A 26,168-nucleotide genomic window follows, 5' to 3' on the forward strand; every position below is an offset into this window, starting at 1 on the left:
ACATGTGCTCATGTCACCTGAACTGGAATCCATCTTTAACCTGGTACTTTTCCATTGAGAGGGGGAGGGAGGGAGAACCCAGAGGGACAAAGGATTTCCACCTTATTTGAAAGATATATAAGTGGGTGGAACAGAGAAAAGTGAGAGCCATCATGAGGAATCCCCTAGCTACCACCTGAGCTGGAACAAGGGCTGTAACGGGGAGAAGGATTGTGCCCAGACTAGGAAGGCATCCAGTCTGTAAAAAATGTATTGAAACATCTCTGAGGGTGAGATCTTATCTGTATTTAGTTTCTTACTGTATTAGACAAAGACTTGCGTGTTTTGTTTTATTTTACTTGGTAATTCACTTTGTTCTGTCTGTTACTACTTGGAACCACTTAAATCCTACTTTCTGTATTTAATAAAATCACTTTTTACTTATTAATTAACCCAGAGTATGTATGTATGGGGGGCGAACAGCTGTGCATACCTCTCTATCAGTGCTATAGAGGGCAAACAATTCATGAGCTTACGCTGTATAAGCTTTATACAGGGTAAAACGGATTTATTTGGGTTTAGACCCCGTTGGGTGTTGGGCATCTGAGTGTTAAAGACAAGAACACTTCTGTGAGCTGCTTTCAATTAATTCTGCAGCTTTGGGGCAAGTAATTCAGACCCTGGGTCTTTGTTGGAAAAGATGGGCGTATCTGGCTCAGCAAAACAGGGTGTTGTGGTCCCAAGTTGGCAGGAAAAGCAGGGGCCGAAGTAGTCTTGGCACATCAGGTGACAGCTCCCCAGGGGAAGGTTACACACATCAACTGTAAGAATGCATACTAGTGAATGCAGTATGGAGGAAATGGGAATGAGAGAGACTACAAGCACCTTCTTTTAAAGAAGAATTGTTAGAGACTATGGCCTAAGATAAGCTGCAAAGGGAGTTAAATACCTCAAATGGTGGTGCCTTAAGAGTAGGTAAACACATATACCTGAGAGACCAAGGTAGAGGAAACTCCTGCTCCACAAAAATGGCTAGACCAGGTGACTCCAGAGGTTTTTTCACCTCTGATATCTTCTTTCAGGACCCCATTATGGCAGCTGCAGCCAGTTTGAAATGTGTCAGCTATTTGACTCCAAACACTGAACTGTAAAGGACTAGGAAAGTGGTGTTCTCAATATAGGACACTCAATTCTGAAATTAACTCCCAACCGAGTTTGAGATTTGCGAGGTTTAGGGTATTATTTACAGTACAATGCAGCTCTTTCATTAAGGTTTTTTCCCTAAAAATGGGTATCATAGGAATCAGCAACTGGACATTATTATTTGAATACAAGAAAGAATACAGTAACTCCTCACTTAAAGTCATCCTGGTTAACGTTGTTTTGTTGCTGATCAATTAGGGAACATGCTCGTTTAAAGTTGTGCAATGCTCCCGTCTAATGTCGTTTGGCAGCCGCCTGCTTTGTCCACTGCTTGCAGGAAGAGCAGCCTGTTGCAGCTAGCTGGTGGGGGCTTGGAACCAAGGTGGACCAGAAGCCCACCTATCAGCTCCCCTCTCCCCTAAGTTCCCTGTGCTGCAGCCGCCCAGCAGGCTATCAATTGCTGGGCAGTTCAGCTGTCCCTCCTGCCACTGCCATGTGCTGCTCCTGCCCTCTGCCTTGGAGCTGCTCCTAGAGATTCCTGCTTGCTGTGCGGGGGGCGGAAAACAGGGGGCTAATGTCAGGGTGTCCCTCTTCACCCCGCTTACCCCTTCTCCATATAAAGCAGGGAAAGGACACAGACAGAGAAAGACAGAAAGAGTTTGGGGCAACAACTGCTGTCTCAACTTCCTAATCCACTTAAAAAGACAATGCACTTAAGAGTGGGTCAGCTTACTTAAAGGGGCAGTGTGCATCTCTCTTTCTCCCACATACAAGGTGTGTGTCTGTCTCTGTCTGCTATGCTGTCTCCCCTCCCTCATGTTCGTGCTGCCTTGTGTGAGAGGCTACATTAACAACAACGTGTTAACCCCTGAGGGTTCAGCTGAGTGCTAGTTCATCATTTAGCAGCAAGGCATTCCCTGGGAAATATCCCTCCCTCTTCCACCCTCTAACTTCACCACCTCAACCAAGCTTCACAATCATCATAGCTGTGAACAGTATTAAATTGTTTGTTTAAAACATATACTGTGTGTATATCTATATAATATATGTTTTTTTGTCTGGTGAAAAAAATTTCCCTAGAACCGAACCCTCCCTATTTACATTAACTCTTACAGGGAAATTGGATTTGCTTAAAACCGTTTCGCTTAAAGTCGCATTTTTCAGGAAAATAACTACAACGTTAAGGGAGGAGTTACTGTATAAGAATACAAGAAAATGGCCTAGAATCTGAATGATAAAATACTTCTCTCCTGAAATAGTTCCTCTAGGGTCCATCCATTTGTGTGTCAGGAAATGGGAAGATAAAACTGGGTTTGTAAACGAAACACAAAAATCTTCATAATATTTCCACTAGAAGTACTGTTTTACTTACTCTTTTATTATGGGTTTAGCAAGGAAAATTTGCCAAGTTACAAACTATTCTAGAAGACTAAAACTAATTAAGCACCATATTTTAATAATGTACCTACCTCTTCATACTTACAGTATCAAATAAAATGCGAGACACAACGAAAGTAGCAATAGTGAAAGGAAAGCAAAAATTACATTTTTAAAAACACAGTTAAACTAATCTTACCATCAAGACACTGAATGTGTGAATGGAGACATACAAGATGAAAATTATCTACTAAAGCATTAATCAACATGTGAGACTTTTGTGCTCCACTAAGAAATTGTTCAAATTCAATCAAATTTGAAATTTCAGAGTTTAGTCCTGGTCACTAATCTAAAACCCCAAATCATTGCACAGCTACTGTCATTACACATTAGACATTGAGTCAGTTGTCAAATTCTAATGGGAGAAAAGCCAATATAAAGATAGAAACCTATCCTAATAGGCAGAAATGAAAAGAACAGTTTGCAATGTGTCTATGGAGGAAAAAGTAGGAATAATTTTGCCTCTTTTGTCAATTTCTTGAACATCCAAACAAAACAGAGTATATTTGTCCTTCAAAATTTTTAAATGATCCCGTTCTATACTACAAAAGAGTACAAAGCATACTGTAAAATCAAATGGGATGATGAAGCATTTGAATATACCTATCTTGTGAATATTGCATATTAATATATTAATGTTCTGAGTGAGTATAACTTTATCTGGCTGTATCTATATATTCAAGACAATTCGTGCACATGCCCCATTATTGGCTCATACACAACCATGTGCAACCCACCTGTAATACTAGTGTCAGCACTAGAAAAACGGTGGCTTATCCTACCCCTCCCTGGTAGTTCCACTGGAAGGACAGGCTTAGAACATATATACAAGGCACTGCCCACCCAAAATTAATCACTACTTTTTTTTTTAATTGGAGTTGGTCTGCAGAAAGGGTGGTCTTGTGGTTAACACACCAGATTCAGGACAATGGGGTTCAAATACCAGTTCTATCATCAACCTGTGTGACTCTGGACAAGTCATTTAATACCTCTATGCCTCAGTTCCCCATCTGTAAAATGGGGATGCTACTACTTCCGCACTTCACAGAGATGTTGCTATGATAAAGTAATTAATATTTGTGAGATGCTCAGACAGACACTATGGTGATGGAGACCACAGAAGTATCTGTGTAGGTACTAACATAGCCCCGGAATCAAAAGTACCTAAGTGCTTTGGGGAACACTTTCTATTTAAAAAAAAGTAGTATGTTTTTAGAGGTTCCTATATTATTATTTAAAAGTTCTATTGTAGTAGAACCTATAAGCCAGTCAGACCAGGGTACCATTGTGCTAGGTGTTGTACAAACACATATTAAATGACAGCCCTTACCCTACCTTACAGTCTAAAAGACAAGACATACCAGGTAGAAGAGACAAGTTGGTCTCGGTGGGGGCAGAGAAGACAGGGTAACAAAGATAACAATTCTAAGCCAGTCGGGAGCTGTACTCTTTCTATATACTTTTCCTATAGTTTAGTTAGTAAGGCCTTGTGTACATACAAAGTTGCAAGGGTTTAACTAAAGGTGAGTTTTTTAATTGATTTAGTTAAATCAGTGCAAACTCCCTAGTGGACACTTTTATATTAATTTAAAACTGGTTTCTATTTAGTTTAGCATAATTCAGTTAGGAATTAATGTAACAATAAGCCAGGTTTAAATCTGAGAGTCCACACACGCATTTGCACTGGTTTAACTAAATCATTTAAAAACTGGTTTTAGTTAAACCAGTGCTACTTTGAGGATGGACAAGGCCTCAGAATACCAAACAAACAGAAAGGTGACCCCTAAAGCCCTTTATTGTTAAAATACATGTATTTTAGGGTCACTTTTTTTTGTCCCAGTAGAATTAATTTAAAAATATAGTAAAGACATACACCCCTCTCTCTCTACCACCAAAAGTCTATTTTAAGTATGGAAAGACTATACTCATGCTCTTCCTTTTTAAACATGTTAGTATTTAATTCTTGGGGCCACTGCCTTACCTCTATATTTCCTAAGTTTGTGCCTGCATGGAAGGACAAGAAGATGGACTGCAGTTCTGACACAGATTACAGTACCCTAATGGGGTGCAATAGTACATATGCAGGAATGGAGGAAGGGTATCATTGTTACAATACTACAAGCAATAATATAATAGCAAGTGCATCTGCTCATACTCTGGTCTAATAACTCCCTCCTGTGACAACAGACAAATTTAATGTAGGTAAAGCCCTCCCCAATCAATGTTTTTTGTAGAATTATTCTAATAAAGACCAATATCAACACTGTTATCAAGAATCTGAGAGACTATTTAAGGCAAAGCTCTTGCTGGAAAAATATGGCCTTGCTGCTTTATAAAGTATGTCTACACTACACTGGAGTTGGGAGTGCGCCTCCCAGTCCAGGTAGCCAAACGCGCACTAGCATGAACAGAGCTAGTACACTAAAAATAGAAGTGTGGACATTGCAGCATAGGCAGGGGGGTTCTGGCTAGCAACTTGCGTCCAAGGCTGTCAAACTTCTGGGCCCAAGCTTGGCTGGTTAGCTTGAGCCACTGCTTGTCACAACATCCATAGTACTATTTTGTGCACTAACTAGCACGAGTTTGTCTACTCCCAGTCACATTGTAGACATATCCTCAGATGCCTCTGTCAATACAATATTCATAAACATGTTTTTTAAAAAGTACGATACCTGATAGAAGTCCTTTTGCCTCAAATATGTAATTGCTTTATTTATTTCCAGGTCATTGGCTAACTCTACATAGTGGGAAGCTTTTACTACTTCAACACACCTACAACAAAAAGGAATCCACAGAAATAATTATTATTTATAGTAAGTATCTGCATTAATGTCACTTCAACTCATGTGTGCTACTAATTAGTTATCTAGAGGAAGTTTCTCTGCTATGTTACGTAGCCCCCTGTTTGCAGACACATATAGTGTTTCCATACATCAAAAGTGTTTTAAAGAACAGTTCAAATTTAATCAAATTTGGCTTTTTGGATTCTATGAAAGAACTGGTAATGGTAAAACTGTACAAAGCTTGGGACACATCTATAGTTTGGTCCCTGGGTACTACAATGACATAACCCCTAAAAATAAATATGTATTGGTTGGATAAATTAATTAGAAATGGTATACATGTCCCAGAGGTTGTGTAGTAAATGTGTACTGTATGAGAAAGTGAATTACAAAAAAATCTCTAGGGATATTCTCAGACATTATAATATAGCACCAGCCACACTACAGTAGAGCCTGAGTCTGGCAACACATTTAAAGTTCATTTTCAAACATCTCTCAGAACAACCCTCAGAAGGGTCTTTTTAGTTATAAATTATTCATGCCTGACCTCAGCTCAACCCCTCTTGTGAGTGTGACACCATCATCTCTAGAATCCAGCTTATTTAGCCCAAGCCTCCAGCTTCAAGATGCTGAACAATCATCCCGTCTTCCTGTTCGTGCCCTCTAGGGCAGTCTTATTATGCAGCAGTACCAGGAAAAGAAAGCTGACATGGAACTGAACTTTCATAGCTTCCCATCCATTAAAACACTCTCTTCCAGTCGGCAGTTCTTTGGGCTTTATTAGGGTGGCATGTTCTGGAAAGAACTGGTGATATGGACCAAGATCTTTATTATATAAACAGTTTGATCTTCTAGACGGTCTGGACTTAAATTAATTAAAGAAACCCCTCTCTGGTATTGTCTCTGGAATCTCTCATTTTCCTTAGGAGCTGGAAGTGAATGCTTTTTTATTACTGCAGGTTTGGCTACTGCCTTCTGAGGGCCTTGTTAAATAACTTTTCATCATCAAACCCAGCAGATGCTATAATTAAGGCTGCGTATCTATCACGGAAGTCATGGATTCTGTGGCTTTCTGTGACCTCCATGGCTTTTGCAGAGTCTGGTGCACCCACCCCGGCTTGGCCCACCCCGGGCCAGCAGCAGTTTTGGTGTGGGAGGGGGCTCAGGGCTGGGGCAGAGCTTTGGGGTGCGGGGCAGCACTTACCTCAGGGGGGCTCCCCGGAAGCGGCTGGCATGTCCTTGCAGCTCCTAGGCCAAGGGGACAGGAGGCTCTGTGCGCTGCCCCTGCCTGCAGGAACCACCCCCACAGCTCCCATTGGCTGCAGTTCCCAGCTAATGGGAGCTGCTGAGCTGACGCTCATGGCAGGGGCAGCTTGTGAAGCCCCCCGGCCTCCCCCTCCCCCCCCAAGAACTGCAGGGACATGCTGGCCGCTCTCGGGGAGCTGCGCGGAACCGGATATGGAGCCTTCCAGCCCTGCTAACCCTCCCACCGCGCAGCACCAGCAAGGGTCTCGGGCCACACACTGCTGCCCACTTCCCCTCCAGCACCTACAGTGCCCCTGGACCACTCCGTCAGAGCACCCGCAGCCCAAGTTTTAGTTAGGGGTATACAATACAAGTCATGGACAGGTCACGGGCCGTGAATTTTTGTTTACTGCCTGTGACCTGTCCATGACTTTTACTAAAAATACCTGTGAATAAAACAGCCTTAGCTATAATCTGTTTGGCATGTGAATCACCTCTCCACAGCCAAAGTCTCCTGACACCTCTTGGTATCAGAGGAAAAGGATTGTACTGAAAACATTACAAAACAGTCTGCTATGAGAGAAGAGGCCAGAGATACTTTGATGGCCAGTGTTAAAACCTTTTTAACCAAAAGATATAGACAGACCTGAATACTCCATCGATCCCTCAGGGGAGGAAGATCAGACAATAGTCTCATGAGTTGCATGTACTTCTTTTTAACTGAAGTTTGAGACACCTCAGTAACATAAGAAATGTACATAATATTCATGTCTACTTTATTTCTCTAAAGAAAATTAATCTGATTAAGCACAGATACCTGTAATATGCCATGAACTCAATGGAAAGTAGCTGAAAATTCAACTGTCTGGTTAAGCTATATTTTCAACATCTTTGTGTGGTTGGGAGTTGGGGAAGGCTGCCAGAGCATACGAGTGAATCTGCCCCAATATACACAAACCCATCTAATGTGTCTAATCATTTAATTAGCCATTAAGTGAATGTCCATAACTTTGTTGTAAGTTATTAGATATAAAGAATAACTTTTTTTCATTATTTCATGGCAAGTATTTTGTGAATAGAAGCAGCACAAGGAAAGCTGAATGAAAACTAAAAGATAACTGTATATGTATTTATATACACCTACATGTACGCACAGACAATGCATAATGAATAAATGAATCTATTCTTTTGCTTCCTTTGAACACAACACCAGATCCACAGGAAGCAAATTTGACTTGCTAACAAGAAGCCACTCCTCTCCAAACATATTTGTTTAAAGTCTAAGAAGCCAGAGCAACTACACTAGGGAAATAATATGATTCTATCTATTATTTAATCATCAAACACCACATTGTGGGCTTCAGTGGACTAAACACTCTTTTACTGTAAGAGGTTATTTTAAGTTATCTATACATAGGTGTATTAACAAAATGTAATTGTAGGATCTGCAAGTCTTGAAAATTTTCCTTTGCTTGTGTATATTCATAAGTCATTAAGAGTGGTAACTTATTTTCATTTTTATGGGCAGGAGAAATGAGTAGGGAAAAGCCCTTTTTCCTCAACAAGCTTCCTTCACTTCCTTGTTACAACTATTTCAAATACTAAGGAAATTCAACACAAAAACTTCCTCAGGTGAAGCTGAAGCTGTAGGCACATATCAGTGGTTTGAGAGCATATTATCTTTCATGAATATTAGAGTTAAATAAACAAACAATAAGCCCTTCAAACATCAGAAACCTAGAATTCAAACTGCATTTTGAGAAGGCACCCTAATATCTTACTCTCTCCATGTAGAGCATTTATATACTATCTTATTTTCTTGAGTATTATGTGTACCAGAAAAACTTTAGTTTAATATATTAATATATATACACATCTCTGATGCTAATGAGCTGCTTTATCACCATGTTAACTTTTACACTTGTCACGCAAATGTTCTAATAGAATGAGCTAGGCACATAAGGTTTATAAATGGAGCCAAAATAGTTCTGTCTAATGATGTAAGCAGAGTATGAATGAGCTCTCCCCTGACATCTAGTGATGAGCTGTGGAAAATGACTTCAGGAGCTAATCTAATTTGCATGGGCACACCCACCCTGCCTAGGTGTTCAGCATGACAGGACTGCTTGCTCAAATGATCACTTTTGGCTAGTGTTGGATCCCCATTCTCCTTGTTATTAGGGCAGGAGTAATAAAAGGTTGTTATCCTTGTTGTGTGAATCAAGGGCAGCAAAACTGTACTAGGCATACACTGAATGAGGGAACTCATCTTCAACTGAACAGCACTCATCAGGCAGGGGACATGGGTTCCAAAGCCCAATGAGTTGAGAGAGGGTGGGGACAAGTATGTGTACCAGGTGGTGTGGGCCCTATGTAAGGGTCTTAGATACCATTTAACCCTTCCTCTCTCCACTGTGTAATACAGGAACTAATTTAGACTGAAGTGAGAGTCTTGTTGCACACACAGAGCTGAAATCACTGGTATCTAGGTCTAATGCTTAGACCTGCTTTGGGAAAGTGTCTCTGATTCAAGAGACTGCCCAGTGTGCACCAGTAGTGAGGCTCCTGCGCTAACAGCTGAATTCATTGAGAGCTGTGTGGTGGCCTGAAGACCACAGCTGGTGGAGAAGCATGGTTGCTGGTGAAGAGGAGGGGTGAGTGAGAGCCTGGGTAACAGAGTGAGAAAGGTGCCTTCTTACTCTCCTCCTCCAACCAGGGTGAGAGGTGAATCCTGCAGATGCACCTGTGAACTCTGGGTCTGCATTGACCAAGGACAACAACTGCACAGTGGGTTGCAGAGAAGGGAAGGGTATGTTAAAAGGGACTTTTAGTTGTTGGGACTTAAGAACCTCAGGCAAAAAGGACACTGCCCAACTTACTTGGGAGTGGGTCTTTTGCTCATGGTTCAAGTTTATGGTGTTTTCCCAAATTAATGCAGAGTTACTTCCCCCCTTTTATTAAAAGTTTTTTTGCTACACTCAGACTCCGTGCTTGCAAGAGGGGAAGTACTGCCTCTTAGGCCACGTCTATACTTACCCGCTGGGTCGACGCGGCGAGTTCGACTTCTCGGAGTTCGAACTATCGCATCTGATCTAGACGCGATAGTTCGAACTCCGGAAGCGCCGCGGTCGACTCCGGTACTCCACCGCGGCAGGAGGAGTTGCCGGAGTCGACCTTGGAGCCGTGGAGTTCGCTTCCGCGGCGTCCGGACGGTAAGTCATTCGAACTAGGGTAGTTCGAATTCAGCTACGTTATTCACGTAGCTGAATTCGCGTACCCTAGTTCGAACCAGGGGCTGTGTGTAGACCAGGGCTTAGAGGCACCCAGGGGGTGGTGTGTAATTGTTCCAGGTCACTGGGTGGGGGCTTGAGCCGGCTGTGTGTTGTATTGTTGAAAAGGAACCCTTAGATTCTGAACACAGCCTTTGTTGCTGCCAACTCTGACTGGCAGAACAGTTACATAACATTTAAACAATTGGTTTGCACATGGAACCAGAGGCCCTGATCTTGCGTGAAGTCATTAGCATCAGAAGAGTAAGACACTGTATATCTTCAGCATGTCATGTTCAGACCTTTAATGAAGAGTACAGAACAATTGTCTTCTGTATGTGATTTAGAATCATAGAATATCAGGGTTAGAAGGGACCTCAGGAGGTCATCTAGTCCAACCCCCTGCTCAAAGCAGGGCCAATCCCCAGACAGATTTTTACCCCAGTTCCTTAAATGGCCCCTCAAGGACTGAATTCACAACTCTGGGTTTAGCAGGCCAGTGCTCAAGCCACTGAGCTATCCTCTAATCAGGAATTTGCAAGATTCTTGAATGAGTACTTTGTATGAATGTAAACAGTTGTAAAGCAGCTCAATAACTATATGACTGACATTTGAGTTTCTATGGTCTGTGATGTAATTAAATTGTTTTGTAGATGGATAAAGCACAATATTTCTCTTTTTTTTTTCCCAAGGCATTGCTATCAAAGCTGACTGAAAGTACTTTGGGTGCTTTGTTCAAGAAGCACAATTCTAATGTTATGTTTCCTAGGTTTCTACATTTGTGAACTTGGTTTTATGATTATGGACAGAAATTGGCATGCAGTTAAACTGAAGAAAACTGTCTCCTACCAGTCATAGCCTATGGCAAAGGAGGTTTCAATCGCTGGTGCAATCAATTTTGCAGCTGTCATGATATATTTTTCTGCCAGGCCTTTCCTTAGGAATTAAAATAGATATATATCAGTGTTTAGAAAAAGTATATACGAAAACATCAAAAACTTAGTTACCTTACCCTGTGCCTTGAATCGCTATTCACCAACTAAGTCTGAGCAACATCTATATTATTGTTTAATCAAAACATCAGTAAAATAATAGTATGATTTAAGGATAATATTACATCTTTCAATGAGTAATATATAGATTAGGTAGCTAGTAATGCTACAGTATTTCCTAAGGCCAGAAGTTTTGTGAGACTTGCATAAATCCAAGAGAGAGGTTAGTCACTAAAATATATCATTACACAACAATCCTATCCTAGCATATGAATTGGAGCATAACGATTTATAATACAGAAAGAAGATCTGATAATACAATATCTCAGAATAATAAAGGCCCCATAAGGTATGTTTATACTGCAGCTGACAGTGAGCCTTCTATCCAGGTAGACTCATGCTAGCGGGGCTTGCGATAGCATGCTAAAAATAGCAGTGTGGACTTTGTAGTTCAGGTGACAGCTTGGGCTCTCAAGCCCACCAAACCCACGGTTCTGAGGTCAGGTTAGCCACCTGACCTCAGAACCGCCTGAGTCTCTGCTGCTATTTTTAGCACACTAGCTTCATCCCTGCTGGTACAAGTCAGTCTTACCCGGACTGGGAGGCTTGCTCCCAGCTGCACTGTACAATATCCCTAAAGACTAACATTTATATTATCTTCCAGTGCCAGCAGGCCACATATGCTGGATGCTTTGCAGTGGTCTAACATACTCATATGCAATCTAGTGTGCTTTTTGCACAGGGCTCAGAAAATTAAAAAAGCCCTCCCCCCACACCTGAGCAGTGTACTTCACTGATGGGGAACTCACATAAACAAGTGTTTTGTAACTTCTTCTCCTCCATTTGTCTGTCTTCCCTATTCCACTCCCTAGGGATACACAGGACTGTGACCCAGGGCCAGATTTTTCTCCCTTTGCTTTTTTATTTTAAACCAAATACCTCCCGAGTTCCTAAATAACAGTTAGGAAGTGGAAGAAATCTTCAGAATAATGGGGCCCTTTGTTCTACTTGGCTGAGCTTCAGAATGGAGCTGTTAGCCAAGGACACAAGATTGGTTTCTGAAGGTCCCTTAAAATCTTATTCCCTGGCTATTTTTCAGCCAACCAGGCCAAAAATTGCCCACCTGTTTTAGCATATCTAGTATTTCTCCTGACACTTTCACAAGCCCAACAGTCATTACTAGGGAATTTATGTAGTATTTTAAAGCCATCCCATCCAGAATAAGGAATAGCCAGAGGTGAAAGTAAGCCAGTACAGCATATCGGCAACAGCCGGTGCACCGTACCTGGGCAGCCCGGCTTCCCCAGGCAGCAATTTAAAGGGCCTGGATCTCCCAGCAGCGGCTAGAGCCCCAAGCCCTTTAAATTGCCACCAGAGCCCTGCTGCCGGAGCTCTGGAGTAATGGTGGGACTCCAGGGGTTATTTAAAGGGCCAGGGCTCCTGCTGCCTCTACTGCCCTGGGCCCTTTAAATAGCCGCCGGAGCCCCGCCGCTGCTACTCCAGGGCTCTGGTGGCTATTTAAAGGGCTGAGGCGGTAGAAGCAGGGGAGTCCTGGGCCCTTTAACTAGCCCCTGGAGTAGTGCCCCGGGCCTTTAAATAGCCCCCGGAGCCCCATTGCCAGAGCCCTGGGATAGCAGCAGCAGCCGGGGGCTCCGGCAGCGGTTTAAAGGGCAAGGGGCGGTAGCAGTGGCCGTGCCCTTTAAACTGCTGCCAGAACCCCCGGCTGCTGCTGCTACCCTGGCGGGGGAGGAGGAGGGCACTTACCGGTACAGGGCGGGCCGGGGCTGGCTCTGACCCCCCCTCATCCCCGCCCCTTCTGCCCGAGGTCCCGCTCCTTCCAGGGGCCAGAGCCGGCCCCAACCCAGCCCCATACCGGTAAGTCCCTATTTCTACTTTCACCCCTGGGAATAGCTCTCAGGCTTTGCAGCTTGGAAAGCTGGTGTCAATTTCCATATGCTAGCAACTACAGAGGCAGATTTGGAATGGATAGGGACCTATGTTTCCAGCATTACCTTTCACGTTCCATTTGCCTTAATTGGTCATTTTTAATGGCTTCAATCAATAGGTTAGTATGTGGATCATCCTAAAAAAAAATAAGTTACGGAAATGTATATTTATATATATGGTACAGCCATATATGTACATTAACACAGAGTATAAGAAGCCACAGACATATTACACACTATACATTTTTTAAAAGGCTTATTTCAATTGAACAATTAGACTGGCATTTTTCAAAGAACTTACATACAAAATATTATTTATTTACCATTTTATAGGTTGATATCCTCTGACCTTTGAAATAATGAACTATTGTTTGTGGTTAACAAATTCTAATTACAAAATTAAAAATAATTACATTTGTGACTAGTACCCTTATACTGTTTGTCTGCTATTGTATGTGGATCACATTACATGTTAACCACATAGGTTACCAACTATAGTACTCTGTGTATCAAATCTATGGCCCTGACTCAGCAAGGCACATAAGCATGTGAGTCGTCCCATTGACAGCAAGGGACGACTCTCATGCTTAAAATTAGGCACATGCTTAGTGCTGCACAGAGGTCCCAATTCAGCAAGGTAGACAGAGAGTCTGACTACATCAAGTAATAGATATTTTCAGTCTTCAGGTTCTATGATTATACATAATCATGGGTCTTTTCCATCTCTCGAGTCTATTAAATCATGAAGTCAGTCCCTTGTGTCAGTCTCACACACAGCATATCTAAAAAACAAGTGTGTGTCTGTGTGTACGTACACACAGACACACACACTCCATGTATTTGTGGAGGATCTCTCATCAATACATAGATTATAAAACCAGAAGAGACTACTGCGATCATCTAGCCTGACCTCCTGTATAACACAGGCCATAGGATTTCCAACAATTAATTCCTGTTTGAACTACAGTATCTCCTTTAGAAAAACATGCAATCTTAATTTAAAATTTTCTAGAGAGGGAGAATCCACCACAACCCTGGATAAGTTGTTCCAGTGACTAATTACCCTTATTGTTAAAAATCTGCATTTATTTCTAGTCTGAACTTGTCTAGCTTCAACTTCCAGACATGGGATCTTGCTATACACCTTTGTCTGACAGACTGAAGAGTCTTTTATCATCAAATTTCTGCTCGTCATGTAGGTGCTTATAGACAGTGATTTGATCATCCCTTAACCTTCTCTTTGATAAGCTAAATAGATAGAGCTCCTTGAATTGTGTATGTCAGAACTGGACACACTATTCCAGGGGCAGTCACACCAGTGCCAAATGCAGGAGTATAATCCCCCCGCCCTTGATATTCTTCTGTTTACACATCCAAATATTGCATTAGCTCTTTTGGACATAGCATCACAATGGGAGCTCATGTTCAGCTGATTTTACTGTGATCCTCAAGTGTTTTCCAGAGTCACTGGTTCCCAGGATAGCGCCCTTCCATCCTCTTAATATGGCCTACAGTCTTTATTCCTAGAAATGACTTAACGTTTTGGCCACATTGAAACACACAAGGTTTGCTTATGCCCAGTTTACCAAGCAATCCACATCACTGTGTGTGACAGATGAATTTGATTTGTCTTTGAGCATTCATTTGCATTCTGCCCATTAATCCAGCTGTCTAGAATTACTTCTAAAATGTCAACTTCTAAGTAGATTAGAAAAAAGATTCCTCTTCCCCCCTAAATCAACCTGTCACAAAAAGTTTCTTTTTTTCTACCAAAAGTGGAATTTTATTCCAAATTATGCTGAGCGGCAGTGCAGGACAAACAATATATTTTAGGCTATTTTAAGAGGTGTCTTAAGTTTATTAGTTATTTTTTCTTATCTAAGAATCATGAACAGTTGGTCTCATGGTACAAGGATGCCTAGCTTTATTGGTGGAGGAATATTTAAAAAAAATAGTTCCAATAAACTAAAATGAACCAAAACCAAATCCTCTGTAAAACTTTAATAAAATTGTTTTTCTGTATAATGTGTGCTATGATATTATAGGCTTTACTGGCACTCATTTGAGATGACTTGCATAACTTACTCATTGATTTGTCATTTTTATTATTTTAAACACAAGTATTTTATGTAAATGTTTTATAAATAAAAGTGGCAAAACAGGAAGTCATCCCAAATGAGTGCCAACTCCATACTACAACACACAACCACATATTTTATGTATGTCACATTTTCTAGAAAAAACATTTTGGTAATGTTTTCAAGAGTACCATCACTAGTGAGTAGTACTGCCATTCTCAACTCATGCTGGTAAAACATCACACCATCATGTGTGTATGTTTACACAGACATGTACGTACACATATACAACAGATTCTTTTTCCTCAACATTCAAAATTTTCCCGCTGCAAATAAAATTTGTAGATTTTGCTTAGTTCATACTTACATTTGGTGAAATATATTTGTCGTCATAATCAATTTCCAGTGGAACAGTGATCAGCTTTTGGAAAGCTTTTTTCATTTGTTCACGGTCTCCAATGGCAAAATAACAAAGGATCAGGTTGAAGCCTGCTTTCAGGTTTGGAGATGTACTCATTATGTGTTCAAAAGAACAAATGCCATCAGTGTATTGGCCAGTTTTAATAAATGCAACTCCAATGTTCTGCATTATTTTAATCCTAATTAAAGAAATCATTGTTAAGTAATATTTTCAAATCATATGTTCTACTGTATATACAAAACAAAAGGAATTTCAAAACTTCTACAATATAAACTTACCTCATTTCTTTATGGACACTTGGAATCTGATCTAGAGCCATGCGGTAGAATTTGATAGCTTTTGAATAGTTTCGTTGTTTTAAATAAATGTTTGCCATATTCACCTTCAGTCTGCCTATCACAAAAGTAAAGTGAATGACCTATGTGCCAACCTTCTAAAAATATTCATATCATCCCTCTTCATGCAAACTTTGAGCCAGTGAGACTGCAGAAGCACCTTTTTCATGTATCAGTAGTTGTATCAGGGTCTATTGGCCCTTTAAGCTAAGGCATGGTCCAAAACAGCCTGTTCCTGACTTCCACTCAGAATGGAGAGAATTCAAGGAGAGACAGCAAGGAATTCTAGGAAAGAAAGGACTGTATAAAACAAACTTCTTACTCAGTCTAGGAGATCAGGGATGAGACAGGATTTGCTGTAGTGTTCTCTGCTGAGGAAGTTTGGGGAAGCAGACCAGGAGGGGGTCTGGGAAGAGACCTAGAGATAGGCAAGATACAGAAGGAAACTGGAGAGGGTGGGGAGAAGGGAATGAAGCATGTGGCACAGAGGGTTCAGGATGGGAAGTGTTAGCTTCCTAATTTGGGGCCCATGGCTGGGCTTCCATAGGATGGGAAGGAACCTCCCGTTCACTTCAGAATCAACAGGGGAAAACCAGGGCAGACAATGATGGAAAGGACTACTGCACTGTTCAGGCTAGGAAGGGAAAACTACTGTTGGTACTGACCAACCCTGCATCAGCAGTGATAAAGGAAGGCAAAGGATTTTTTTTGTTTAATCTGGACTTGTACTTTGGTTGGAAAGTGAACACTTTTTGGATTAGCTGGAGAACAAAACCACATCAAATCATTCAAGGACATGGGGTCTGACATTACAAGGTGGTGGTTGCTGTCAATTTTGACTGGCTTCCCTGGGAGTTGAGGGCACTCAGGAGGTGCTCAGCATCTCACAAGTGAAGTCAAATAGCTGGTTAGTGAACACATTGCCATCAGTATCAGGCATTTTGGTGTGTAACTTACCTCCGTTGCTGAACATCTTATTTTTCACTATGACTTGATATGTATTTAGTGCTTCAGCATACATTTCATTAGCAGAATATTGGCTTGCCAAGTTGAAAAGAACCTGGGGGGAGGGGGGAAGAGAATACATAACATAACCACATCTCTTTCTCAAAAAGTAACCAATATGAATCAATGCAGCCATTAGAAAAATTTCAATATACAAAATAGATAGAAAGATGCTTTAATATATTTGTTGACCATGTAGCTCTTTCACCAACAGAAGTTGGTCCAATAAAATATACTACCTCACCCACCTTGTCTCTCGCATACTTCCCATTTTCCCAATTATCTAAAGAAGAGGTAGCAAACATTTTGCATCCTAAATGTCTGTACATAAGCTGTGGAGAACACATAGGATAAACGTAAAACAGGGATTTTTTAAATCTGCAAATGTATCTTGTAGTAATGTGTTCCATGCTCTAATTGTGTATTGGGTGAAAAAGTATTTCCTTTTATCAGTTTTGAACAGTTTTGGACTTTCAATTGAATTGAATGCCCCCTGTTCTTGTATTATGAGACAAAATGAACAGAAGTTTGCCATCTACTTATTCTATACCAGGGGTGGCCAGACCCTGGCTCCCAAGCTGCATGCGGCACTTTTACAGTTAAAGTGCAGCTTGCAGAAAACCATATGCCCCTCCCTCCATTCTCCACCTTCCAGACTTGGGGGGTGGGGAGGGGAACTTGGGGCCTCTTCGCTAAGACAGGCTGGTGGGGCTTCGGCCCTGCAGGAGGCACCTGCCGGGGCTCAGGACTTCAGCAGAAGTGGGGCTCAGTAGGTCAGTAAGTTTGGCCACCCCTGCTTATACAGTTTGTTATTTTGTATACTTCTATCATGAGCCTCATGATACCCACCTATTCAGAGGAAGCTATCCCTTGGCAAAAGAACTCTCTTCACAGTTAATCTTTCTTTTTAGGCCTAAATATGAGTAAATTATGAGGTAAGGTTGTTATTAAAATGTTTTTTTATTTCTAACTCATAGAAGATGTGTAATTTTTAGCATAGTTCAAAAAGGTGTACGCCCCTATTTGTGGTCTATCTGCTCATGAAGGGACATGCTATTAACAAAAACAGAAAAGCCTTGTCCGTAACCAGATAAATTACATCCATCACTTTCTCATTTTTATTTTTTAACTTGCCTTCAAATATATTATCAGTTTAGCCTGGCTTGACATATTCTTAGTGAAACACTTCCAGTACAGTATTAACTAATGTACAACTTTAAATTCTCCTTAGATATTAGGGCATAGACCCTACATAATCTTTTCTTAACGCCTACCACCAATTTTAAGAATTGAAGACAAACCCTTAATTTTAAAATTATCATTAAGCTTTAGGAATATTAACAAAAGTACCCTTTAATTGCTGTTTTCCAGAATTACAGTAACTATTTTCAAAAACATTTCTAAATATACAGTGTATCTGATCTGGAAATTTGTTCTGGGAACTCACACAAAATATGTGCATTACAGTAAACTCAATTTCATTAAAAAGGCATGTTACTGGAAAGCACACTTTACACCCAGATCTTATTCAGGCACCCAGACATTTCAGCACTTACTGAGTAAGTGAGATCTAAGTTGATGTTTTCTGGAGATGCAATTTGTTCACGTTGCCTCACCAACACTCTTTCCTTTCTTCCAGCATCTTTTGCCTTTTCCAGAGCCTTAAAGCAGATATTACGGTTTAGTCTTGCCGTCTGTCTTCCCTCTCAAGACCCACTCCCATATATTTAAAATAGAAATTAATACATTAATTTTAATACATATTTCCTTTATGCACATAGAGCATATGCACACACACACACACCTTACAGCAAATAAGCAGCAATATTACACAAAAAAAAGTTAAGATTAAAACAATATTCCGAAAGAAAATTCAGCAAAGCAACCTCCATAATACACTAGTCACCCTACAGTTAATGCAGGATCTTAAAAAGAGTATGAGAAGTAATGTCATAAACAAAATATGAAAATCAAAAAACAGTCAGTCACACCATTTTACTTAGGGCCAGATTTTTAAAGGTATTTAGGCTTAACAACTTAAAAAAAAAAATCTAGCCTTAAGAGACTATGGCCTTGTCTACACTGGCAAGTTTCTGCGCAGTAAAGCAGCTTTCTGCATTGTAACTTGTGAGGTGCACACACTGCCACACCACTTAGTGTGCAGAAACTGCGCAGTTGCAGCACTGTAAAAAAGCCACCCCAACAAGAAGCGTACAGCTTTCTGCACCAGGGCTACAGTGCCACTGTAGACACCCTGGTTGATTACAGCACTGCGATTGGCCTCTGGGAGGTGTCCCACAATGCCTGTCCTCACCTCTCTGGTCATTGGTTTGAACTCAAGTGACCAACTATGAGCCCCGCCCCTTAAATTCCTTGAGAATTTTGAAAGTCCCCTTCTTGTTGACTTGGTGACACGTGCAGTGGTCTCAGCGCATCTTTCCAGGTGACCATGCCTGCTCCACACACCAGGTGTGCAATGAAGCAATGCCAAGCTGTTGGACCTTATCAGCATTTGAAGAGAAGAGGCTGTCCAGTCCCAGCTGCGCTCCAGACATAGGAATTATGATACCTACGGACAGATTTCACGATGCATGACAGAAAGGGGCCATGACTGGGATACACTGCACTACAGGGTCAAAGTGACAGAGCTGTGGAACGCCTACCACAAGGTGCAGGAGGCAAACTGCCGCTCCGGTGCTGCGCCCACGAGCTGCCGGTTCTACAAAGAGCTGGACGTGATACTCGGTGGTGACCCCACCTGCACTGCGATGGCCACTGTAGATACGTTGCTGACTGACGTGCAAATCGAGAGTGGACCGAGCCAAGAGGAGGAAATTTGGACGAGGATGTGGAGGGGGAGAGGGACCCAGAGACAGAGGATGACTTGGAGGTCAGAGATGCATGCAGCCAGGAGCACTTCTCTACCCCCGAGGAGGCTAGCCAGTCACAGCCATCGAATCTTGGTGAAGCGCAAACAGGAGAGGAGGCTCCTGGTAAGTGGCTTTGATTTTGGGAATTGGTGAAGTGAGTTGTTGGGGGCAGGAAGGTTGCAGAAAGCAGGCTTGTGTCTGTATGATACGCGTACAACCACATGCCTAGTCTGAGCGGTGGAACAGGGTGTTTGTTGACTGACTCCCTCACTTCACGGGAATCTGCCTCATGGAGATACTGGGCAATCCACTGCTGCAGGTTCTTTGGCAGAGCTGCTTTGTTTCTTGCCCCATTAAGGGTAACTGTCCCGTGCCACTCTGCCATCACAGAGAGGGGGGAACATTGCTGCACCCGGGCGAGCCACCAAGGACCAGGGTGGAAGCTGCAGTCTTGGAGAAGACCCTCCCTTGATTCCCCTGCTCACCCTCAGCAGTGAGATATCTTACATAATGAACATAGCCTGTGGAAAATGAGGAGACAGGAATGATTATAAGGCCCCCCCTACAGTGCTAGCTCTCCCCAAGAGCCACGTGTCCAGTGTACAGTACAGTCCTGGAACACCGATTTCCTCTGCCCCCGCGGTTACTCACCATTTTGGGGGTCTTGTGGCTCGTGTGTGCTTGCCTGGGCTCAGCCAGTTAGTGATAAGAATGTGAATAGTGGCTGTATTTTAAATCACCAAATCAGTGGTCTATGTGTTGCAAACAAGACTGCTCCTGTAAAATGTTGCATTTTGACTTCACAGATATGACCGTGGAAACCCAGCCTCCCTCTTTGTTATCTCTAGCTGAACAACTGCACAGAATTAGAAAGTGGCCATGAAGAACTAAAGAGGACTTTCTAGGTGATGTCATGATGCATTCCGCGGCCAAAAGAACAAGAATTGAAGGAGTGGCGGGACAGCGAGAAGAGGGACCAAAAGGAGAATGTGACACGCCAGAACAAAGCCATGGAGCACCAAGAAGACATGCTCCAAGTGCTATTAGCACTTCAAATCAAGCATCTCCATGCCCGCTCTCCCCTGCAGCTGCTATCGCAAAACTCTTTCCCACGTGCACTTCAGATACTGCCAACACACTTTTATCAACCTCCTGGCTCCAGTCTTTACCTGTTGCATTCCACTCCTGCCCCATCACAGTCCAGCACTGCGGATTCCCAGTACCCACTGCACTCAACACCCATTCCTCTGCAATTTAGCCCTGCTGAAGTACAGTACCTGAAGCACTGTACTCCAAAGGAGAAGGTTGGATATGATACCTGGACATACACAAATCTTTAACCGTCCCAGGACCCCACCGCCTCCTGAGACCCTCCCTTCCCCCTTCCCCCTCAGTGCTAATGTGTTTTTTGTTTGTCACTCTCTTCCAGTTGTTGTTTTTTAATAAAAGAATTGTTTTGGTTTGAAAGCAATCTTTATTCCATTAATTGAAAGCAGAGCCCTGTAAATCAACAGGCAATTTTCTTAAACCTTCATAGTGCATCGTCTGCACCAATCACAATCACCTCCTAGCATTACAAGCACTGCACTCCCGAGCATAGCAGCAAATATCAGTGACTTTCAGATTCAAATTGCTGCCTCATGGCATCCCTGATCCTTATGGCTTTGTGCTGCACCCCTCTAATAGCCCTGATCTCTGGCTGTTCAAATTCAGCCTCAGCAGTCCAGCCTTGAGTGAAGCTTTCACCCTTCCCTTCACAAATATTATGGGGTGTACAGCATGCGGCTATAAGCACAGGAATATTGTCTTCGGTCAGGTCCAGCCTCCCATATAGGTAGTGCCATCAGGCCTTTAAACGGCCAAAAGCACACTCAATAGTCATTCTGTACTTGCTTAGCCTGTTGTAAAACTGTTCCTTGCTGCTATCAAGGTGACCCGTGTATGGCTTCATAAGCCACGACATTAAGGAGTGGGCAGGGTGTCCCAGGATCACAATGGGCATTTCCAGTGGTGAGCTGCAGCCGGTTCACACCGGATCACGCGAACCGGTTGTTAAATTTAGAAGCCCCCTTTAGAACCGGTTGTTCCTGGAGGGACAACTTGTTCCAAAAGGGCTTTTAAATTTAACTAAAACTCTAGCAGCTCTCTACCCTTCCCCCAGCCCCAGCTCACCTCACTCCGCCTCCTCTTCTGAAGCTCCTCCGGCTTCTCCTCCCCCTCCCCAGCTTCCCGCGAATCAGCTGTTCACGCGGGAAGCCTGGGAGGGCTGAGAAGAAGCAGCGCTTCCACCAGGTGAGCTGGGGCCGGGGACAGGGGTGCCAGTGGGAGGAGGGGTCCAGGCGGCATGCCGCTAGGCGAGGTCCTGGCGAGACTCTGGGGTCGGGCGGCGCGGCTCCTGCCCCCAGGGTCCAGCTGCGACCTCGGCCGGGCGGCGCGGTTCCTGCCCGGCCGCCGGGTCCGGCCGCCGGGTCCGGGCGGGTGGTGCGGTTCCTGCTGCCGGGTCCGGCCCCCGGGTCCGGGCGGGCGGCGCGGTTCCTGCCGCCGGGTCCGGGCGGGCGGCGCGGTTCCTGCCGCCGGGTCCGGCCAGGCGGCGCGGTTCCTGCCGCCGGGTCCGGCCGCCGGGTCCGGGCGGGCGGCGCGGTTCCTGCCGCCGGGTCCGGCCGCCGGGTCCGGGCGGGTGGTGCGGTTCCTGCTGCCGGGTCCGGCCCCCGGGTCCGGGCGGGCGGCGCGGCTCGGCTCCTGCCCGTGTCTGGGTCCAGCCGGGCGGCGCGGCTCAGCTCCTGCCCCTGCGTCAGGGTCCGGGTCCAGCCGGGCGGCGCGGCTCCTGCCCCGGGGTCCGGGTCCAGCCGGGCGGCGCGGCTCGGCTCCTGCCCCTGCGACCGGGTCCAGCCGGGCGGCGCGGCTCCTGCCCCGGGGTCCGGGTCCGGCCTGGCGGTGCGGCTCGGCTCCTGCCCCTGCGTCCGGGTCCAGCCGGGCGGCGCGGCTCCTGCCCCGGGGTCCGGGTCCGGCCAGGCGGTGCGGCTCGGCTCCTGCCCCTGCGTCCGGGTCCGGGTCCAGCCGGGCGGCGCGGCTCGGCTCCTGCCCCTGCGTCCGGGTCCGGGTCCAGCCGGGCGGCGCGGCTCCGCCCCCGCCCCGGCGGCCCGGTCCAGCCGGGCGGCGCGGCTCCTGCCCCTGCCCCTGCGTCCGGGTCCGGGTCCAGCCGGGCGGCGCGGCTCGGCTCCTGCCCCTGCGTCCGGGTCCGGGTCCAGCCGGGCGGCGCGGCTCGGCTCCTGCCCCTGCGTCCGGGTCCGGGTTGGATGGGGTGGCAAGGGGCAGTCAGGGGTCAGGGAAGGGGGGGTGGATAGGGCATGGGTGGGGGGGGGCTGTCAAGGAACATGGGGGTGTTGGATGGTACAGGAGTGGGGGGGGGCATGACCCCTCATGGGGTGAGGAGAGGGAACCGGTTGTTAATATTTTGGCAGCTCATCACTGGGCATTTCGACTTCCCCTTATGGTGATCTTCTGGTCCGGGAAGGAAGTCCCTGCTTGCAGCTTCCTGAACAGGCCAGTCTTCCAAAAGATGCATGCGTCATGCACCTTTCCAGACCAGCCTACATTAATGTCTGTGAAACTCCCACGGTGATCCACAAGCGCCTGGAGAACCATAGAGAAATACCCCTTCCGATTAATGTACTCGGTGGCTAGGTGGTCTGGTGCCAGAATGGGAATACGCATGCCATCTACTGCCCCTCTGCAGTTAGGGAAGCTCATTTGTGCAAAGCCATCCACAATGTCACACATGTTGCCCAGAGTCACGGTCTTTCGGAGCAGGATTCGATTAATTGCCCTGCACACTTTCATCAACAAGAGTCCAACGGTTGACTTTCCCACTCCAAACTGGTTAGTGACTGATTGGTGGCAATCTGGAGTAGCCAGCTTCCACAGTGCAATCATCACACACTTTTCCAACAGCAGGGTAGCTCTTATTCTCATGTCCTTATACCGCAGGACTGGGGCAAGCTCATCACATAGTCCCATGAATGTGGTTTTCCTCTTCCGAAAGTTCCGCAGCCACTGCTAGTCATCCCAGACGTGCATGACAATGTGATCCCACCACTCAGTGCTTGTTTCCTGAGCCCAAAAGCGGCATTCCACTGTGGTCAGCACCTCTGTGAATGCCACAAGCAATCTCGTGTCATAGCTACTACGCATGGCAAGATCAATGTCAAACTCCTCTTGCCTTTGTATTTTAAGGAATAACTCCACTGCCACTCGTGACGTGTTAGTGAGAACGAGCAGCATATTGGTCAACAGTGCGGGATCCATTCTTGCAGACCAAAGAGGCAGAGTAGAGCGCGCAGTACACAAACCGATCAAAGATGGCGCCAAATGCAGACAGAAGCACAGGGATTGCTGGGATGCGAAGCTATGCATCATGAGGCATTGGGACAGGACCCAGGATGTCCTACAACCCCCTCGACCTTCCCACAACTCTTAACAGCAAAAGAGGAAGAGATGCTCTGTGGGATAGCTGCCCAGAGTGCACCCCTCCAAATACCGCTGCAAGTGCCGCAAGTGTGAACATGCTATTGTGCAAGCAGCTGACACTGTGAACACACTACCATGGTTTCCCTTCAGCGCATTCTGAGCGGCGCTGTAACTGCTGGTGCTGCAGCTCTGCCAGTGTAGACATACCCTATGTGACAGCAGAGTGATTATCATTATATAATATTAGGCACATTATCTCCAGCATTTCCAAATATCACTGACTGGGGGGAGCGGGGGAGAGAGAGAGAGACACACACACACACTAAGCATCAAGCTTCTGTCTCCTTTGTGGCAATGCAGACCACGACCACAAGATCAGCCATAACAATATCAAAATTAAGACAACCTAGCTTTAACAACTGGAAATTTTATGACCAACCAACAGTCAATTTAGCATTTAAAAAGCATATCTGCATGTATGAAATGTCCCTGCATATAATAATATAAAAAGACAAATGAAACCCAGATAACTTACCAATTTTAAGTCTCCACAGCTGTTGGCAATGCAGCTTTCTTCAACCAACTCATTTACTTTTTTTTCTAACTGTCTAATCTTTTCTTCTGGACTAAAATTGGGTAAATAATGGATCATTTGTCTTATGCAAATATCAGTAATGATATAAAGATTTTTGAATATAGTCTATTAAAAATAATGTAGTATAGCTGTCTTAGGTCTCATTAACATGCCATAGCATCTGACATTTCTTAATAGACAACACAACTGTAAAAGTGGCCCTTTGTTGCTGCACTATCAGAAGTTTTATCAACAGTGTGAGCTAGGGAAGAAAATAAAGAGAAGATCCTGCAGTTTTACCATGTTCAGCGAGCAATCCATTTAATGACAGAACAGAGGTTTGGGTTATTGGGCTCTGATCCTCTTAATGTAACAAGCCTCAACTTGAGCTGTTTGGGTAAAGATAGTATAGATACATGCATTGGGTGAAACTTTCAAGCACCCAATGGAAATCCAATATTGCATATGTACTATTTTAAAGAGCTAGTTTAAGCAAAAGTAGAAATTCAATTTGTAATGATAATTTTTTTAACAGTCAGCACAACTTTTCATCAAAATTACAGATTTTATCAAAAGCTGTGATTGATCCAGAATTATTTAATCTGTGACAAAAAAATTAGCTGCATAATAGATTATTTCAATCCTTTCTCCACTTGCAGCATGTCCCACTACCCCTGGCATTCAGGAAGCCCAATGGCTCTGCGTGAATCCTTCCTCCCCAATCTGTTTTGTGCCAAATCTCTAGCACCATCCAACATTTACACTAGATTAGTAACATTCACCACCTCAGTTCTGGCATATGTGAAGTCTGTTTGGGTTCTGAGATCCTGGAAAGAAGGAACAGACGGAAGAAGTGGTAAAATTTCCTGTGTCTTTCCTAGTGGGAAGATACTCTGAAATTTCAGAGTATCAGTCTACAAATACCACTAACATTCCTTGCCAAGCAAGTACTCTTCTAGTCCTCTAACAGATCTGATTCTCTTCTGTACCACAGCACTCATTGATGACAAAGGCCACACCTATATTCAGGATCCAGAGCCACAGGCAGAGCACAAAATACAAGAGTGGAGTAGGAGGAAAGCTAATTGTTTTTTTAACCACCAGAGGCTCTATTCTCTTTCTGCAGGATATGAACCACCATGACTTCAACAGGAATCACGCTTAAACCCCAAGCCTGCAAAAACCTATGGACACGCTTAATTTTAGTACCGTAAGTAGTTTCATTGAAATCAATGGAACTATTTATGGTGGTATCACATTGGTCCAACATTATTTAATATTTTTATCAACAATCTAGATGATTACATAAAATCTTTTGTGGTAAAGTCTACAGATCACACATATTGCTGGGGTAGTAAATAATAAGAGGGATAGGTTACTGTTACAGAATAATCTGAATTACTTGGTAACCTTGGAATCTGTGAATCCCCGGGTCATCCCCTTCCTCCATGGGCCATGGAAAGAATAGGATCACTGCATTGCCCTGAGCATGCTCTTAATCAGGGGTGGGCACACTACAGCTTGTGGGTCGGATCTGGCCAGTCAGGGCTTTGGATCCAGCCCGCGGGATTGCCATCCCACCCCTGTGGCACAGCAGGGCTAAGGCAGGCTCCCTGCCTGCCCT

At 44.2% G+C, this 26,168-nt stretch overlaps 1 protein-coding gene across 3 annotated transcripts in view; it reads right to left on the reverse strand.

Moving 5' to 3' along the window:
* Nucleotides 1-26,168, reverse strand: part of IFT88 (intraflagellar transport 88) — a 79,751-nt gene that overhangs the window by 44,087 nt on the left and 9,496 nt on the right. For 2 of the 3 annotated variants that reach the window (XM_045017792.1, XM_045017782.1), the window contains exons 8-15: nt 24,506-24,596; nt 18,190-18,294; nt 16,586-16,688; nt 15,572-15,686; nt 15,240-15,471; nt 12,861-12,931; nt 10,706-10,792; nt 5,232-5,331 (exon numbers count right to left, since the gene is read on the reverse strand). In XM_045017792.1, the coding sequence (XP_044873727.1) occupies nt 5,232-5,331; nt 10,706-10,792; nt 12,861-12,931; nt 15,240-15,471; nt 15,572-15,686; nt 16,586-16,688; nt 18,190-18,294; nt 24,506-24,596 (904 nt within the window). Of the gene's footprint in view, nt 1-2,591; nt 2,601-5,231; nt 5,332-10,705; nt 10,793-12,860; nt 12,932-15,239; nt 15,472-15,571; nt 15,687-16,585; nt 16,689-18,189; nt 18,295-24,505; nt 24,597-26,168 lie in introns of all 3 variants that reach the window. The other variant, XM_045017772.1, reaches the window with a different exon arrangement.

This window comes from Mauremys mutica, chromosome 1 (genome assembly GCF_020497125.1).
Source record: "Mauremys mutica isolate MM-2020 ecotype Southern chromosome 1, ASM2049712v1, whole genome shotgun sequence".
NCBI classification, from domain to species: domain Eukaryota; kingdom Metazoa; phylum Chordata; order Testudines; family Geoemydidae; genus Mauremys; species Mauremys mutica.